This window comes from Halyomorpha halys, unplaced genomic scaffold (genome assembly GCF_000696795.3).
Source record: "Halyomorpha halys isolate HHAL.00 unplaced genomic scaffold, Hhal_1.1 Scaffold578.1, whole genome shotgun sequence".
NCBI classification, from domain to species: Eukaryota; Metazoa; Arthropoda; class Insecta; order Hemiptera; family Pentatomidae; genus Halyomorpha; species Halyomorpha halys.
Genome location: NW_027106404.1, coordinates 111,402 through 130,919, shown reverse-complemented (window position 1 = coordinate 130,919; position 19,518 = coordinate 111,402). Strand labels below are relative to the sequence as shown.

The 19,518-nt window shown below is 28.1% G+C and overlaps 1 protein-coding gene across 2 annotated transcripts in view; it reads right to left on the bottom strand.

Annotated features, from left to right (window-relative positions):
* Window positions 1-5,067: 5,067 nt before the first annotated feature.
* Window positions 5,068-19,518, bottom strand: part of LOC106684412 (uncharacterized) — a 72,883-nt gene continuing 58,432 nt past the window's right edge. The window contains exons 3-10 of one of the 2 annotated variants that reach the window (XM_014426487.3): window positions 16,552-16,608; window positions 13,508-13,702; window positions 12,032-12,072; window positions 11,543-11,940; window positions 10,425-10,549; window positions 9,738-9,893; window positions 8,528-8,716; window positions 5,068-7,270 (exon numbers count right to left, since the gene is read on the bottom strand). In XM_014426487.3, the coding sequence (XP_014281973.2) occupies window positions 6,357-7,270; window positions 8,528-8,716; window positions 9,738-9,893; window positions 10,425-10,549; window positions 11,543-11,940; window positions 12,032-12,072; window positions 13,508-13,702; window positions 16,552-16,608 (2,075 nt within the window). In that variant the 3' untranslated portion in view covers window positions 5,068-6,356. The remainder of the gene's footprint in view (window positions 7,271-8,527; window positions 8,717-9,737; window positions 9,894-10,424; window positions 10,550-11,542; window positions 11,941-12,031; window positions 12,073-13,507; window positions 13,703-16,551; window positions 16,609-19,518) is intronic. The other variant, XM_024362297.2, reaches the window with a different exon arrangement.

Sequence of the window (19,518 nt, the reverse complement as noted above, 5' to 3'; positions counted from 1 at the left end):
CTCTTTTTAATATTGTTTCGAAAACTCAATTTGAGATTTGAGTGCCTGCTTCGAACTGCGAAAATTGTGAGTTCACTTTTAACTCAGAGAGTACAGAAAATTGATCATCAATACTTTATAACTAACGAGATAAGAAATAGTGAGCTAATTGACACAATGGAGAAGAAAATGGATGTTGTGAAGCGTTAACATTTGCAACAGGTAAGTGTTGATAATTAAAATAAACCACACAATGTAGTTGAGAAAATTTAAATACTATAACATAAAATTGATGAATCTACCAAGTATATTAGGGGGAATACACAATGGCGGCTGTTAAAAAAATTTAATTTTTCATTCGGAGCTCTATATCTTTGAAACTACCTACAACACTAGAAAACCTAATATAACATCATATAAAGAACAGTAAATTTTCTAAAATATGAGCTCTAGTGGAGCTATTTACGTTCAATAGTTCTCAAGATATAGTTATTTAAAAAGCAATATTTTATGAAATATACACTGAAAAATCAGTAGTTAGTGAATTTGTTGTGGGAAATCTATACTTCATGAACCACGAGACGTACAGATATCTGTCAGCACCAAATTAAAGCTAGTTTAACATATTATACAATAGTTTATATAACGTTTATCTTGTTAGGGGTAGTTTTTATGAATTTTACATATGAAGATTTGTCCAAACAGCTATAAATTAATTTATTTTACAAAATATCATGAAAACCACTACTCCAACAAAGATAAACGTCATAAAATCCTTTATAGCACATTAAACTAGGTTTAATTTGAATGATAATTGACACCTGTACCTAAGATATAGATTTACCACAATAAATTCACTAACTACTTTTATGAAATTAGCGAGAATTCTATATTCAAAAAACACAAAATGCTCTTTACTGATAGAAAATCAGACAATCCGTCCAGGATAAAATAGAAAAGTTAATTCTACTAATTTTGGTGCGTCCCATGAAGAGGTACATTTGGCCTTGAGTATAAAAGAAATTGATATTTATAATATATATTCTCTTTATATATAGCATTTTTTTTTCTTTAGCCTTTCATATCGATGGATAATTGCAAACTTTATAAGTTATACATGTTCAGTACAATAGTGACTTGACTTCATAGCCATTCGAAAAACTTGAGGCCGGATATTAAATTTTCAGATCAAATTATAGAGCCCTCGTGAGAATCAGACAGTACAGAGAGTTTCAGTAATAAATACAGAAACATATAGATGATTCAGATCATTATTTAAGAGGATAATATAAACGTTAATAGCGAAAATTAATAAGTCGTCATTTTTTAAATTAATTAATCGATTTAAAACATGAAACATTTTCAAATTATGTGATTTACTTAATCTAAGTCATAAGATATAAAGGTATATGGATACATTTGGAATGTGCTCTTTCTCTAAGATAAGTAAAAAATGATATATTTTAAATTATCAGTTAATACTATTTATAAAATTATTTTTGATAATTTTTTTTTTAATATTCCTATTTAATGTTGAATTTAAATAACGATTCTAATTAAAAAAATTTCCGAATTCTTCTCGTCAAGTTGTTTTATCTATCGACTTAATATTTGGAAAAAACTGCCAAACAACTGCTTTGCTTGAATAGCGGTTCATCTGATAAAACAAAAAATATTTTACATTGTATTTGACGTATTCTATAGACTGCATTTTAGTCTGTGGTTACTTATTGTCAATCCTACTAGGTTTGGTAACAGTAGAAGAAGAAACCCTTGTAATATTTTAGAAACACGTCCATTTCATAATAAAACGAAAACTTTTTTGTATCATAAATTCCACTATTAAATTAAAGCAGTGATAAATATTTTGCGAAATATACTTAATATTTATCAATATTATAATATATTTATAATCAAATATTTTACCCACTACATTGGTTAAGCATTTCGAAACTTTTAAATAAATTCTTTAGTAAAAACAAATTAACTATAGTCTAAGTAGCATAATGAAACTTTATAAACTGCAGTGTTCAAATTGCCTAAGAAAAAAAGATCTAAGTTACATACAAAATTATAATTTTTAATTTTGTAACTGGACTTTGGTTAAGTAAGATTTCGTTTCATGATTATATATTCATAAATAAAGTTATTTCTCTCAATAAATGACAATTGAACCTCGTAATGTGAAGATATAAACACTAAAATTTGGCTCGGAGCTTAAAATCAATTTTTTTTTAATAGAAATTTACTAAATAAATAATACAATAAAATAAATATAATTAATCGAGGTGGTTATAAAAGTATTCAAATTGTAAAATAGTATCTCATTTATAATAATAAATGATCCATTAAGATAACAGTACATAAAGAACGAATTTCAAGAAACTAATACTGCATACAATCAAATACAAGTTACAATCAAATTTAACCAAGTATCATTGCATTCTACAAATCAAAATTACTTACCACAGCAATTGACGATCTCTTCTTCAACGAGTTCTACACCATTTTGCTTTACAGCATTTTGGCTCGAACTTTTCCCGGCTTATGATATCCTACTATTCCAGTTAAATTAAAATATATATGATCAGATATTAATTATTATTTGGGAATTTGCATTGTAAAATTATTCTAGATATAGGACAAATCATTTGTAAAACTTGTTTTACAATTTATTTTTAATTTATACTTTGTTCGTTGGAGACCGATTTCGCGCCTAGAATAATTAGGTCACTTATGAAAAACCGAAGCTCGCCATTATAGTTGTTTGTTTTAATGACAAAAATTTATAACGTTATGAAAGTGGGTAAGTTATGTTTCATTGATATCTTTACTTTATTTTATTTCATTTTGAATAGTTTCTGTAATTTTTCAATGCTTATGTCCATGTTCAAAAAGAATTAATACATGTTTAGTAAAATAATAGCTCTAATAATTATTTTGATAAATTATTCCATTCCATCGTATTATTCATACAATACCCAATTCCAAGATACATATTTGATTAAAAACTAGTATAAATAAAAGTTAAAATCTTTTTTGATAGTATTTAATGATGGATTATTTAAAATATTTTGGATCGACAATGGATTTGAATAGAATTTTAATCAGTTCAAGAACTCGGTACAGAGAGCTATGTTGATTATGATGATTTATCTAAGGTACAGATGGATACACCTTGAGTTGGAGAAAAGATCTTTGTCATACTTTATTTTGAATATAATACATCAATCAGTTAAAAATTAGAAGCAGAGATATCTTAATTGGCACTTAAAAATGGCTTTCGAAGGCACTGGTTGATCTATAAGGGCAGTGCAAGAGGCACACACTTCCCTCCACATGAAAGTAAATCCATTTTTTCTTAACTGTTTTATAATAATTTGAGTTCAATTAATGCTCATTTATTATTTATGTACATAATTGAAAAATTAATTTTAGGTTAAAATTTATGTCATTCAAAGGAAAAATATTTAGATCAATATTTTGATCACAGTTATGTGCTCCTAGGATTTTGCGATTGGTCTCTTATAGCACAACTACAAGTACTTCTAGGGGTCTTGTGGTCCACCTCAAACTTAGTTTAGAAAAAGAAAAACATAAAACAAACCTTACACAGTAATCTTCAAGTGGAAGAGGGGAGAGTATTAGTGTTGATTATCATTTAATTATTAAGTATGGAATTCACCTCGTATACTTATTGGTTCATCCCCTCCAAAAATTCCTACATGCACCATTAACATAAGGTAGGGTACTAATATAAATTAATACTTTAAGAAAAATATCTTTGTAGTTCACTCTAAGCTTATAATGTAAGAGGAAATTGATATAAAAGAACAAAACCATAAATATCATTGGTAATCTGTATAAAGTTTTAATGATCAATTCTAAATATGGTATGCATTAATCTGGAAGCTAAATTTTCAGCTTCTTGGGAATACTAAATTTGATTTTTTAGGGTTTTTTTTATGCTTTTGTTTCACTGATATTACTGTAAACTATTGCACATTGCATTAAGATAAAAAAAGTAATGCTTATAAAACAAGATAAAAGATCAGACAAATATCTTTTATATTGTTTTTAATTTTCTAACTGAGCTGAATGCACATTTCAACAGCTATAATATGTTTTTCACCACATCGTAATGAAGTAAGATTCTGCTAGTAGTAAAAGAACAAAATAAAAATAATTTGTCTGATTATACATTTGATATTCAAAATCTTAAAAATATCTCTTGTACACGAAATGAATTGGAATTAAATCCTAACCTTTGAATTTATGAAATTTTGTTTAGACAATTCCTGGAAAAAACAAGGGTTATTAGTATTAATAAAAAGTATTTTCAAAACGTTTTAACTTTCTTGTATTCAGTATTTTATTTTACATACATTTATTGTAGTATAAAAATATTGAAAATTAAACTAACTCAATAATACATACATTTATATATATAAATATAAATAGCCTCTTTACGGCATAGAAATCTCTATTTTAAAATATTATAATTGGTGTACACCTTCCTAAAAGGCATATTGAAAACACATTTCCATCAATTTATACATTTAATGAAAATATCCATTTTTAACACAGATGTATTATGTATGATTTGGTTACAAGATTCGATTATACACAAGATATAATGTTCTATGGTTTTTGTGCGTTTTCTTTAAATATCTTAAAATTACTGAGATCAGGGCATAGTTTAGTACTGATAAGGCAAATAAATAGTAGATATACTATAAATTGTTCAAGTATTTACATTTCTATTGTTCACATTAATATAAAACCGGATAAGTATTACAAATAGCTTCTGTTCTCATTTAGTTTTAAATACAGTATACTATAAAGAAACAGATTTACAAATTTTCTTGTAACAATTCCATTTTTAATGTACAATTAAAACCTATAAGTATTGAAAATAATACAAATTTCTGCTTATAAATTGTTTTAGCATTTTATTAGATAAACTTTTTATGTTTACTTTTTAAAAGTTTATATCAATCAAACAAATATCCTTGCTAAAAATATTAGTTGTTACTTTGTCCAAAAATAAGCCAAATAATTATTTAGTCATTATTATGTAAGAGTGGACTACATATGTATATTATTGGATTATTAAATATATATGTAAATTTTTGTTTACCTTTTTAATCATTTAATTTTTTCTTTAACTTTAAAATAATTCTTTCAGCATTAAAAAATTAATTGTTATTGTTAATTTACTGCATACATAGTATGTATATCAAATTTTTAAGGAGAATTATAGATCAATTTATAAGGTTTTCGTCTATTTCAAACTGTCTTTTCAATACCATTTTTTTTTTTTTTTTAATTTTTAATTATGATTATACCGTTATAATCAATAACACATAATTACTTTTATTTTTTTCCCTCAGTCCCTTATTTTAATTCTACAATACAACAGGATAAGTTTAGTAAGAAAGCAAAAAATATAAATCATGAAATGTGTTTTATTAATATTTTTATTTACTGAATCAAAATCCCAGCTTTAATTAGGACTCATGGTAACTATATGTTCTTGTGTGCAATTTTAAAAATTATTAAATTTATACATAAATTTACTCATTGTTCATATAACATTAACAGAGCTTATAAGTTTTATAAGTAAAAATTGTTCTAAATAGTCTAAACAAAATATTTAGCCTTTTTTTTTTTTTTTGATCAAAATGATTTTTGTGATACTTTACTTGAAATGTTGCACATACTCAAGTGATATTATTGATTTTCCATTTATATTATTTTATATTTCCATTTGTAGGATTAAAAATTAAAATATTTAAAAGTATTGAGATACAGAAATAATCTATTTGTAATTATGCCATTTCTCTGTAAATTGGTTGATGAAACATGAGGTTGAAAATCTGAGACTATACTAAGAATTTTATGACTAGTTCCATTTTTAATATTCTTGTAAATAATATATTTATACTAATTAATATATAAAGTCTGGATGATTTACCAACATACCTTATTTAAAGAAATATACTGTATTTCAATTTTACTATTTTTTCCATAGGTTTTACCAATAATTTTTGTGTAATGACAAATAAGGTATATTGGTCGGTATTAAATACGCATTAGCACTCTATCACTAAAACTATAAAAAAATAAATAGCGATTTTTTATATAATGTTTTAGAACTTAAAGTAAGGAATTCAGAACTCTATTAATGATTATCGGACAGTTCCATTAGAAAATTTGCATCCCACAGCTGGATAAAACTGAAGAGAGGTTAAAATCCTTTTAAAAATCATAAAAGACATTTTATTGATGGTTCAGGTCTGTATTTTCAATTTCTCTTGAGAAGATATTGGACATGTCTTGAAATTATGGATTGTTATTTGAAAAAATAAAAAACATCAGCAGTTTTTCCTGCATTGTACACCCAATTCAGTGCACATGCATTCAAGGCAAGGACCAGATAATTCAGCAATTATTTTTCCAAGTTCATACATCCGGCCATAGATATTGCATCCTGCAAGTTTTAATTGCATTCCTACAGCTGGCTTATTTTTCGCTGGTTTATTGCTAGGTGTTGTGGTCTTTGAGGTTTCTTTGTTTCTATTTGCACCAGTCTTTTGTTCTTTACTTTTATTTAAATGCAAATTTTCATTGGTGTCATTTTTACTTTCATCATCCTGATAATCATCGAATAAACTGAATTCAGAAGATTTCTCTGTATTTTTTTCTTTTTGACCTATAAAATCATCGGTAATTTCTATAGCGTTGTTTATTTCATTCTTTTGATGGTTCGACTGATGATTGTAAATCTTGTCATGGACAGGTTTTTGTGTTGTAGATGGAGTTTGAGTTGTACGGAATAACATATCTAAGACACTCTCAAAAGAAAATGTATCATCATCTTCATGAATTGCTGATGAATTTTTCTTGTTTTGGAAATGTGTATTTTCAATAGTTGAATTTTTCTTTGTAGATATGTCAAATTTTTGAGTGTCATTTATATTTGATTTTGTGTAGTTGGATTTCATTTTGTTTCCAATGTTATCAGTAAAAAAGCTGATGTTCTGAGGGCTTTGTACCATTGTGACTGCTGGTTTAACTGTTGAAGATTCATTTTTCAGGTGTGGTAGCATATCCTTCATGATGTCTGACAAATCTGGTGCAGGCTCTGTCCTAATTACATCTTTGAATGGATCAGGGGTAACTACCAAATCTGCAACTGTGATGGCTGGAATGTTTGACATGCTTTCAGGAATAAGAGTAGACAGGGTTGAAATCTCCAAATTGTCAATAACTTTTGTTGGCATGCCATCTAAAAATTAAAAAAAAAAAATTATTGAATAAATGAACATGATCAGTCATAGATAGATATAAAAACACAATTGATCATTATAAATAGCATATTCAAAGTTTTTACTAAATTCTGTACTTCTAGGAATCCAATGACCATCAAAATAAAAAATACAATACCAAATTAAAATTTTGCTTCCATACTACCAAAGCTATTTGAGAAATATTTTGGTTCTTTTACCATTTTCATATTAATCATTTTAAGTTATCATCATAGTCTCTAAAATATTAGTATAAACATGGTAAAAATTCTATTTTACTTGCTCGCTACTAAAGGTAAGGAAATTTTGTATTCATGTAAGGAATACAAATTTATGTCCTCAGAATCAAAAAGTTTCTCTTGTGTTTTACATTTTAAACATCAGTTGGTCTGTATTCAAATTTAGTTTGGACATAATCTAATGTACCATTTATTCGATTTTGATGGAATTTGCATGTGCTTAGTAATATTTGTAAGCTTTTCTGAAATGATTGTATTCATGTTTTTTTTTTTTCAATCATCTTTTCTTACCTGAGCATGAACTCATAATCCACCCAAAATGACGAATATCTGCTCAATCATAAATATACTTGATGTTTGGTAGACAAGAAGAAAGTTTCAGAGGGCAATAGGACATCTCAAATGGGAATAAACTAATATGTACAGCTTATGTTTTTATCGATGGCTTACCTCACAGTAGTAAGTACATTTCCACTAGCTTTACGAAAAATACAATTAATGGTCCCCTTAATACAAAAAACGATCTAGCCAATTTTTGTGAAATTTGAGTTTCCAGTGCTATCTATTATAGTTTAATGAAAGCTTTATTGAAGTTTCCTCATATTTTCACTAGTGTTTGGGAGAACAAATTTTACTTTAGAAACATCTATTATTTACACTTTACAAATATAATTTAAAAGCAATTTTGAGCCGTTAAAGGTAGTTTTTCTCCTGTTTTGTCGTTACCTTATGCTCACCATCTAAGTCTACGAAGAACTGTTGTTACTAATTTTTGAAAAAAAAAAAAAATAAATTGGATTATCTCATTTTTCCTGAAAAATGAGTCCACAGTCCTCATACAGGATGATAACTGTTTAGTTACATTCTATTTTAAAAATTATATATTTCTTTTTTATACTTGATTTAAATGTTAAAAAAAAATAATCTTATATATAATTTGCAAACACTATAAGTAGTAATAATTCTATTGCCATATAAGTTCGCTGTTTATATATTTACCACATACGATTCGGCCACAACATGATTTATCATTGCCAAGTATTATTCTTTTACAACCTTCTTTGACTGGAGCACATTTTGGTTTCTGGCAATAAGATTGTCCATAGTAGCAGACACATAATTCACAAGCGTTAGGTTCGCTAACTACCTCTCCATGATGGTATGTCTTTTCTTTGTAAATACATTTTCCTGAAACAAAATTATTGTGCTTTTCATATCAAGAAATAATATTTTTTTCTTAGATAATAAACAGATTTTATTGGTGATTAAATATTTTAGAAACAAGAATAAAAAAGAAGTTTAAAACAGTCAACAAAATCTTTCAGTCTACTTTGAGCTGGTGTAGTTGACAAAAGATTTTTACTACAACAACATAATTCTAGCTAAAAATTTTATTCTGACATTTTGTAATCGTTTTCATAAGTCATTAGTTCTGAGATAATCTTTAATCTTAATTTTTTTTTAATTAATGAATATCAATCTAAATGATTAAGGAAACACTATTTGGACCATATCACACACAATTATTTTATAAATATAAAACTATATAACTATAAACAATATTTTTAAAAGTTTTATTTTATATATATTACAACATTCTTGTGATATTTTGGCCCAAATTTATTGGCCATTTCCAAACATAATGGAAATAAGCTCAACAACTGCTAAGTCCATTTTCCAATTTTATTATTTCTTTTTTTTTAAGTTTTTGTACTTGATTACCAGGAAATGTTATGTTACCAAAAACAGTTAACAATATAAAAATATTATTAACCCTTTCACTCCCAGCAGGACAATACATCCCAGTGAACGCTTTGAATTGTCTGTATGGTTAAGTAATAGCGGGAAATGGAATTGCTTCCTCGTGTCACTGTGACACCTTGCCCCTTCCACAAAGACACATTGAGACGCCTTGCCTTCATTGCTGGGACAAAAGCTCATTATCTGCCCCTCCCCCTAAAAAAAAACTGGTATTTTTCATCCTTTAGACTTCATAAGAGATAATTTTTTATTTTTTCAATTTTTTCATAATTGTTGGTGAAAGGGTAAAATTGAAAATGGACATAGTTAGTTTTGAACTTCTACACCTCATTTGACAAGATTGTCAGTTGGAGCTAATAAATTATAAATGACTAAAAAAATGTAAAATAAAATTTCTTAATAGTTTTCCAACTCCTATCCAAAATTTTACTTCTAATATAACATTTACCTTCTTCAAATAGTTTTGGAGGTTCAGTAATCGGAGGAAGTTGAAGTGTTTCTGAAGTTAGTTCTATTTGATCACCATTACCATTAATAAAAGGTTTTTCAAATTTAGTTTCATAAAATGGTCCATCGATAATCGGATCCCGTGGTAGAAATCCTCCTAAAAAGAATAATAGCAATGTTATTCACATTGGTAGGAATAGAATAGAGATAGATTAAATCATGAAATTGGGTGGAGAGGAGGGAAGGGGTGCAGACAAAAGAGAAATTAACAATGACTTTATTCATTTTAAGTTTAATCTTGCTGAATCTATCATAATTAAATCCTTTGAATTGTAAAAATGTTGTTCAATGGTTTTTCTTAACAAAGTAAATAACTAACTTTTAAAAGTTTAATTTTTTTAATCCAAAATATAAAATAATTAATAAACTTAATTAATCTAAAATATTAAAAAATGTAAACATGAAAAATTTTACATTACAATGCAAGAATTGATATTTAAAGTATTCCAAATCAATTATTTTCAGTATGATTTGCTTTTTTTTACTTAAAATCTCGAAGTCTCCCTTAAAGGTTAATTTATTCAAATTATTGAGATGTCATAATGTGACACACATATAAATTTGTTATGGGCAAGGACAATTTGAATTTCATCTAATCATGTTTTGTTTCCCCAAATGATTCACTTACCTTCAGTTTTGCTAGGAGGTGAAAAACGGCTGGGTTGTGGATAATCAAAGTAAATAGGTTCATCTGTTTTCCCTTTTATCTCATCATCATTTACGACAGCATCGGCTGCCACAAAAGGGATAATCCTACAACAGAACATTTTGAAATTATTTATTCAGAATTCCTATTCAAATAAAAATAATGAAAATGGTATATTATAAATTATATAATATACATATAGAAATTCATTATGCTTTTATGTTTTTTTTTTTTTTTTACGTCATAGTCAGTTGTAACAGCACATAAAATTTGGAAACATAGTAAATAGATAATGATAGAATTTCCCCCCAGCTGCTATGTTTTTATTTTATAAAAGTTTGGAAATTTTCGAAGTAAATAAGATTAGAAATTTCAAAGAAAAAAATATATATATCATAGTAAAATACATATACATACATTTATAAGTGATATCCTCATATTATTTAAAATTATATGTTTTATATCTGTGTACTTTATACTTTTTTAATTGTATTTATTGTTTATACTTTATTATTTCTTTAGAACTTAGATTATGATTTCAGGTTCACAGAATAAAATTATTCCATTTTCTAACAAATTTTCTATTAAAATGAAAAATGGATTTTTATGGATAGCATTAACTTCTACATCCACAAGAACCAGACATTTTTAGATACCACACTTTTCCTTTTGCTCAACGGGCCATTTTATTTTTTTTTGTTCTTTTAGAAACACCTTATAATCTATTGTAATAAGAAAATGTTAGTACAATTATTCAGAGGGTAAAAAATATTATTGGGTAGTTCCTTGTTCTAAAAGCAAAATCCTTAATCTCAGTGAATAAAATGTTAAGTTAAAAATACTATCTTTATATGAAAGCAGTTAAAAGGTTTGACTGAATTCTCCACTATAAATTTTTAACATTGCATTTTTATACAGCAACGTCAATCTTTCACTTTTGTTTCTCACTGCACTTATACATTTAATATTTAAGGTCAACTTTCATATTGTAGATATTAAATAATTTTTATCAAAAATCATTTTATTTTTTCAATGGTTTTAACTTAGGTTTCAGATACTTAAACTTATCACTATTTAAAACTAAAACTTGAATTGTATACTTAAGATTTGGAAGTGAAGGAGGAAGTGATGGCTCATTATAATCATATTCATAGTCTTCGTCTTTGGCAAGGGTTCTGTTAATGATTGCTTCAATCACATCTGGAATGGATCTAATAGGGCTCGATAGGTTGGCAGTTGTTGTGTTTGCAGTTTCAACAATGATTGTTGTTGTTTCCATCTGGATCGGTTGAATTGTGCTCGGATATTCACTGGCTACAACAGTGCTCTCAGTGACTGACCTCTGTTCAGTATCGTTATTTTGCAATTCCATAAAATTATTTGTTGTTTCCATATCAGGTATTGTTGAAGTTTCAATATTGGTAATATCAGTCTCAAAAAGTGTAACATCTGGGATGATCGTTGTAGAGTAAAGTTCAGTAGTCATTTCTTCCTCAACCTACACAAGGAATTGACTTGATTAAGACACTTCGATGATTAAATAATATTGCACGTTAAATAACATTATTATTATTATTATTTATTTTTACCTTATTTGTTGTAGATTCTGTGATTGCTTCAGTTGAATCACCTAATAGTTAAAATAATTTATTTTAGTGATTTGAATTGAAAAAAAAATTTATTTCTAAGATTATATCTTTATTCAGATTTATTAATTTATTGAAAGTGTAAAAAGTGGTACAGTTTTAGAGGTTTACTTAAAAAAACAATTGATATGGGTGGTGTACTTTTATTGCAACTGATTTTGTAATACAATGGTTTGTAAAACAACTTCCAATTAGTATTGCATATCCATGCCAAATCAACTATTGGCAAGAACTTAAACATAATAGTTAATAAAACCAGATTCTGTCCAACTCTATACAGGACCATATCCATACCAAATCTACACTTGACAAACATTGAGAACCTACTGGAATGGAAAAAGATAAGTGCCTATCACTCATCCTTCAAAATTATTAAAACTCACAATCAAAATTTTTCACTTTTGTTCAGACAACAGCCATTTTGAAAATTCAAAGAATTATTGTATTGTTATGGTTTTATTACAAATAAACCTGAAAAAGGTTCATTATCAATCAATTATATGAAATTAGTCCATGTTTTTTTTTTTCTTTTTATAAATTCTCTGTATTTCTGTTGATAGAATAAGTAGCTGTAAACCAATTGTCTATGGACCTTAGGTAGAGTGCGACAGCCTTGGGGAATGACCAGCAACCATTTTGTGACTATGTGTTGTTAGAACTATTTTATTAATTGTATTTCCTGATGTTTGGGTGTTAGTTAAAAGGTTTAAACAAGTGAATGCACATTAAAAGTGACTTCTAATGGACTTTTAGCAACTTTATTTTCAAATTTGTTTCAAGGTAGATCTCCTTTGTCCCAATTCGTGAGCAGAGGTGGGCTACACATAGTTCAATTTCTGGCTTAGTAATCCACCGAGCATAGTGATTGGGTTAGGCACTACTGTTACAGATGAAAAAAAGTAGACTGTACTTCATAACGTAGATAATAAGTAGTCAAGAAATCAGCCAGTATTTCTTTTTAAATACACAAACCTACTTTTTTAACAAAACTTTTAGGTGGATGTTCAATGTAAGTGAATTTGGCGAGTTTTTTTTTTTTTTTTCTGAGGAATTCATTAGAATATTAATATTTGCTAAATTGCTTCTGAAAGGTATAATTATCCACCATAAAACTGAGTAAAAAATTGATATTACAGCTGGGTGTCTCCGGGTATATTAACAAAATAATTAGTATAAAAAGTAATATAAAGGTTTCTATATGGTTGGTGTCCAACAAATTTAGACTTTTTAAAAGCTAGCGGTGAAAGAATTCTTCAGAATGGGAATTGGGAATGGTTTGCAACTTTAAATATAAGAAATTTAATATAAAACAATATAAATGTCAAGTACCGTAGTAAACCTTGAAACCCAAGTACATTGTAGCTCAAGGTATACCTATAATAAATATCGTAAACATTTAAAGATCTTACAGATACTTACTACAGTTATAATTGGTTGGACAACAGTGACCTGGACTGGTGACGGGAGAGCACTGTTGCAGTGGAACACGACAAATAATTGGCTTGCATTGCACTTTTCCTTTCAAACAATAACAGCTTTCACATTGCTTCTCTGTATCTTCTATTTTTTCTCCTTCTGAATAGGTTGTGCCATTTACTTTACAATTGCTCATACCTGTAAAGAATTTGAGTAATTTTGAAATAATTAATTTTTGAAACAATGATTTTTTAACTGAAAATTGAACTGTTAAATTTTATTAGAAATTAGAATACTTTTGTGTACTCAAAATAAATAAAATAAGAAAATTAAAATTGGTTTAAGGAGGGTGTTATATTAACAGTTAGTTGGGGGAGGTTATCTACAGGTAACCAACCTATTCTAAAAAAAAATGGGAGGTGGGATGGTCAAATTTTCATTCCTTGGAGCCTCAACGAAATAAAGTCAATCCCCCCTCATCTGGCTGGATTTGAACCAGCACCGTTGCAATTGTGGGACAACTAAGGTGGTGCCTTTACTCCCTTGGCCACAGACAGCCTCTTAACAAATTTCAGGACAAGGACAGCTGGTTATTTAATAGAACTTTTATATTTGTTTGTTGTTTTGATATTCTTATGTACTCCTACTTTAGCAGGAAGAGCATGTCATCCTTTGGGTTTCCAATCCATTTTAATTGGAATGTAAATATTTCAAATATTTTACAAACATTATAAATAAGGCAAAAAAAAAAAAAGTAAATAAATTAAAAACATCAGAGGTGAAATCTGAAAAAATATTTCTGAATTGAGGATGTGAGGGTAGTATAACATTAAGTAAGCCCTCTATGGGATCTAATTACTGATATATATATATATGATAGATTGCAATATTACACAATAAAATAAAAAAAATAAAGTTATGATATTCTTGTTTTTGAAAAATTATAATTTGAAGTATCAGTGGCCTAATATTTTAAATCAGAACTCAAGGAGCCTCATGCCAGAAGGGAATCATGGAAAGTAAACCTAAACTTGCACTTTCAACTAAAACTTACTAGTTTAGCTGGGGTAAAAAATGACATTAAACCACCTAAAAAAATACAAGAAATTTTGTTTTTTGTTTTAGGTAATAAAAGCTGATTATCATTATTTTTATTAAGCCATACCATCTTTCTAAACATAATAGATGTCATTATGTATGATATGACATACTTTGAATCAATTATTATTGGATCAGTGTCTTTAAAACTATATCAGAATAGTTTAATTATTAAAAATTAATATCAAACAATTATATGGAAGAGAAATTTTAAAAAAAATTATAGTTATGTAATTTTTCAAGATGTATTTTTGTGATCTCAAAAGATCCATTTGGTGCTCCAGTATTTGTTTTAATTATTTCTATTTTTAATAGATTTTTAAGGTTAAAATATTATTAAAAATAGTAAAAAACAATTTATAAATGTATATTTTTTTGTAATATAATAACAATTCTGTAATAAAGCCACACTAATTCATGACTTATGTAATTTAATTGAACTGGCAACAAATCCATTTATTGGTATGCCTAATGGTGGCTTTATAGCTAAAATGTTTTAAAGAAAATTTTGTATTTGGTTAAGTATTGTGCAGTCTTTTTATTATAAGTGTTCATCACCTTTTGAATTTCAACCTCTACTTTGAGTATATAGTTAAATTGGATTGAGTGCTTTAAGGTGTTAGGCATGTACCACCTTAAAAAGAATGCAAGGTTTTTGTGGATTTATCCTGTTTTACATCTATCATTGGATCTTTTATATTATCAAATATGTATTTTATTTCATCAAAATATAAATGGATTTCTGATAATTAAGGTAATAGACATTTCATAAATAAATATATATATATATAAAGTAAGATATTAAAAAGGCTACTGACACACCTAACATCCATTGAAGAATAGTGTCAAAACTGAAGAATCAAAATCAATCCTGACAAATCCCACCAGATCACCTTTACTCTCTGTCATAAACCTCTATCTCCTGTCCTGCAGTATCCTTTCTAAATACTCCACTAACGCCTCTTGAACAGATTCAATACTTAGGACTCCATCTTGACAAGAGACTTTCATGGAATCCACATACAAGACTGAAATGACAAGAAACTGGTCGTCGATTTTGATTGCTAAACACCTTCTTTAATAAATACTCTAAGCTTCCCATACACTACAAAAAATTATTATACACTATGATAATCAAACCAATTTGGACATATGGAATTGAACTCTGTGGCTCTACCAAACCATCCAATTCCTCCTGCATCCAATCCTTAGAAACCAAAATCCTTGATGCTCCTTATTATGTTACAAATAAACTCATCCACAAAGACCTTAACATCCCATTCATTGCAGATTTGGCCTAAAACAGATACACCTCTTTTCATTCCAAACTCCTTACCCATCCTAACCCATTAGTTCTTAATCTCTCATCCTTAACAATCCCTAATAATCCTTCGAGGTGTCTGAAAAGAAGATGGCCACGGGACCTTCTAATTTAAATTAATGCTTGAAATACCACCAACGGGTGGTTCCTTTCTAAGATTTTCAAGTGTAAATGAAACATTCTACAGATTTACTTATTATATTTATTTTTTATACAATTGTAAATTACATTAAATAAATAAATAAAAAAAAAGAAAGGCTTTTACTAATCATTGACCAAATAACAATACTATCTTTACCTATATGCTAAATGAATATAAAAACAATTACCTTTCAAATGATCATATATCATATTACCATAAAATTTATACTTTCTGATTTATGGGCAAAAAAATTTCTCTGTTTTTGCTTTATTCTGTAAATAGTAATTATTATGGAAAATAAGTCTTTGAATTTTCTATATTGAAAACTATGTGTAATGTAAATAAAAATAAAAAAGTTTTATTAGGCTCTTCTGTAAGGTTAAACGTTTTTAATATTGTTCTTTTTTCTTTATTCACTGTTACTAATATACAAGATTAATGGGCCAACTATAGATACAGATAAATTATTTATTTGAATTTCTTTACCTGATTCTACAGATGGCTTTATTGTTGTTGAAGTTACTGTGGAGTTCCTTAGATCTTCTGAAAAACAAATATATATTATTTTTTTTAATCTTGAACACAATATTATTAATATTTTAGATTTTTGGGTAGTAAATTTTATTGCATCATTATGAAATAATGTATTCCTATATCTAATTTTTTATTAAAATTATTCAATATATTTGTTACAGACTGTGTCGAGAGTGATTTTATAAACTTAGTTAAGTGATGGTTCCTGATTGTGCCTTTTCACCGTGCTGAGATCATTGAGCTGAGAAATAAAGGTAAAGATGATAAGTTGTCTTTTAATGACTGTTGTCAGTCAAACTCAATGAATCTTCTGATATTTTTTTATTACTTAACTACTTATTTTTATTTATAAATAAATTATGTTTTGTTTCAGGTAAGACATAATAAGTTTGTCCCTCATATAATGTGTAAGTACAGTAGTTCATTACATTATATTATGCCTTTTGAAAAATCAAATGCAGTATCAACTGTCACCTGATACTTTTATAACCTTTGTTTATAGACCTCAACAGTGATTAACATACATATTAGGAAATAACAGTTAAAGAAATCGTCTTTATTAGAATTTTATCTCTATGAAAGGCTTTAATGTATTTTCTGCTGCCTTAATTTTCTTTATTAACTTGAGGAATCTTTGTTGAAAATACTAAGGATTACCTCAAGGGCATTCCCAGGATCAAAACTAGGGGGGTTAAGCCATAGTCAATCGGAGGGGGTGGCAGGGGGCAAGGATAGTCAATCAGGTTGTGACATTTCAGCACGAAACAGGAGAATGAAACTAAAATGTTGAGAACATTATGTATAATTTTTGCAGTGCTTTATTAGTTATTAAAATTAGTATTTGCTTGAAAAGAAATTAATAATTTTCTTATTAATCTGGGCATGCCCATGGATTACCTGTTGATAATTATACTTCTACTTCATTATTTTTCTGTTATTGTACATAGTAACTTTATTTCAACAGTATTAAATATGAAATATCGGGTTCATTTTATAAGAAATTCTTTATATGATAAAATATTAATAGCTATAATGAAGGAATAAAAAAAAAATTATTTCGTTTCGTTTGTTGTTCTTTAGCGTAAATCCTTTACATCATTAATGCCTATGGCATGCTATTATAATGAAGCTACAAACACCACACATGCACGCCCCCCCCCTACACACACACACACATATACACACACCTAATTCAAACAATTATAAAAGAGGAACGTGATTCATACAAATGTAAAAATTAATAATAAATAAAATAAAAATAATAAATAAAAAAAAATTAAAATTGAAGAGGAGTTATAATTTAAAAAGAAGGCAATGTGCTTTTAAAAATTCAACCCTAAGGTAACTTTAGCTTCCTCCTCTGTGACGGCTTCAGATAAATTTGGGGTTAGTCCTGTCCTGTTTATTGTTGTTGAATAGTGAGGGCATTCTTCAAAAATATGTTTAATCATGTGAATGGACTCATAATATTGGTATATTGGAGGTGGCACTTTTCCGATCAGGTGAGAGTGCGTGAAGAGAGTATGACCTATTCTCAAGCGGGTTAGAACAACTTCCTCCCTGCACCCGTTGGGGTAGGATATCGACCATGACTTAACTACTCTTTTGATTCCTTTTAATTTATTCGGAAAACTTCCATCTCACTTGGCCTGCCATCTTTCCAATATTTCTAATTTAAGGGGTCTACTGAGTTCTGATGGGGTAAGAACGGCGGTGCCTCGGCCAGGATGTGTGAGTGCCTCTCTGGCAACTTTGTCTGCGAGCTCACTACCAGCAATGCCAATGTGGATTGGAGCACATATGAAAATTATGGACTTACGTTATTATGGTAGTCTTAGATGAAAATATTGTATTCTTATGATGAGTGGATGTTCCGGGTACATGTTTCTCAAACTTTTTAGAGAGCTCAACGAATCTGAGATTATTACAATTGTCTTTTGAGTTATTAAAAGGCAAAAATGGAGGGCTGATGCTATTGTGTGGAGTTCGGCAGTGTAAATTGAGCATAACTAACGTAATTTAAATTTGTGGGTTGAATCTCGAGTAACGAAAGATGAGGAAGTTGAGCTTTCAGATTTGGAACCATCAGTGTATATTAAAATATGTTCCGGAATATTTTCTAGAAGATGTGACAACTGTTCTTTATACTTGACAGATGTGGTCTTATTTTTGTCCATAAGGGACAGATGAAGCATTGCTACAGGTTGTTTTAGAGTCCAAGGTGGGTTCTGATTTTCAGGCTTCATTATCGGAATTGTTTTAAGTGTAGAGATAGCCAGAGTGATTCTTTCTGCCAGAAGAAGTGTTGGGTTTTATTTTGTTTCTATTTTAGTATATGCACTCACTTTGGCAGTACATATACTAAAAGTGGAAAAAAATTATTTATTTTTTATTTTAAAAAAAAATAGTAAGAAAAAAATATTTTCAATGATCAAAACTACAGAAACTAATAATTGTTTCAGGAAGGAAAAAAAAAAATTTAGACATTGATGGTTTTTTGCCTTATATATTTAAGAAATCTATGTAAACAATAATAATATTTTATAAATAAGATGTTCTGAGCTACTAACTCCAAGGATCTAGGTTGGAATCTGGCTGTAACAGATAATTATTTATTCTGTTACTGCAGCTGTGAGTCAATCGTGTGGGTTTGGGAGCACTGTAGGGTCCACCTAACCTCATAAAGTGGGTATCCTTAATTGGTGAATAATCTGGCTGTCGAGGGTGATTCTGACCAAATTATCTCCTTAAACAACCGTTGGGCTAGTAACTGCTTCCTTATAAAGTAATGCACCCCTGACCCAACATAGGTACAGATTTTTTAATTTTTTTTATTTAAATAAGATGTTTATAGTTAATAAATATATGTTGAAAAATAATTACCAAAACAATATAAATAATAATGGTTAATTGTAATAC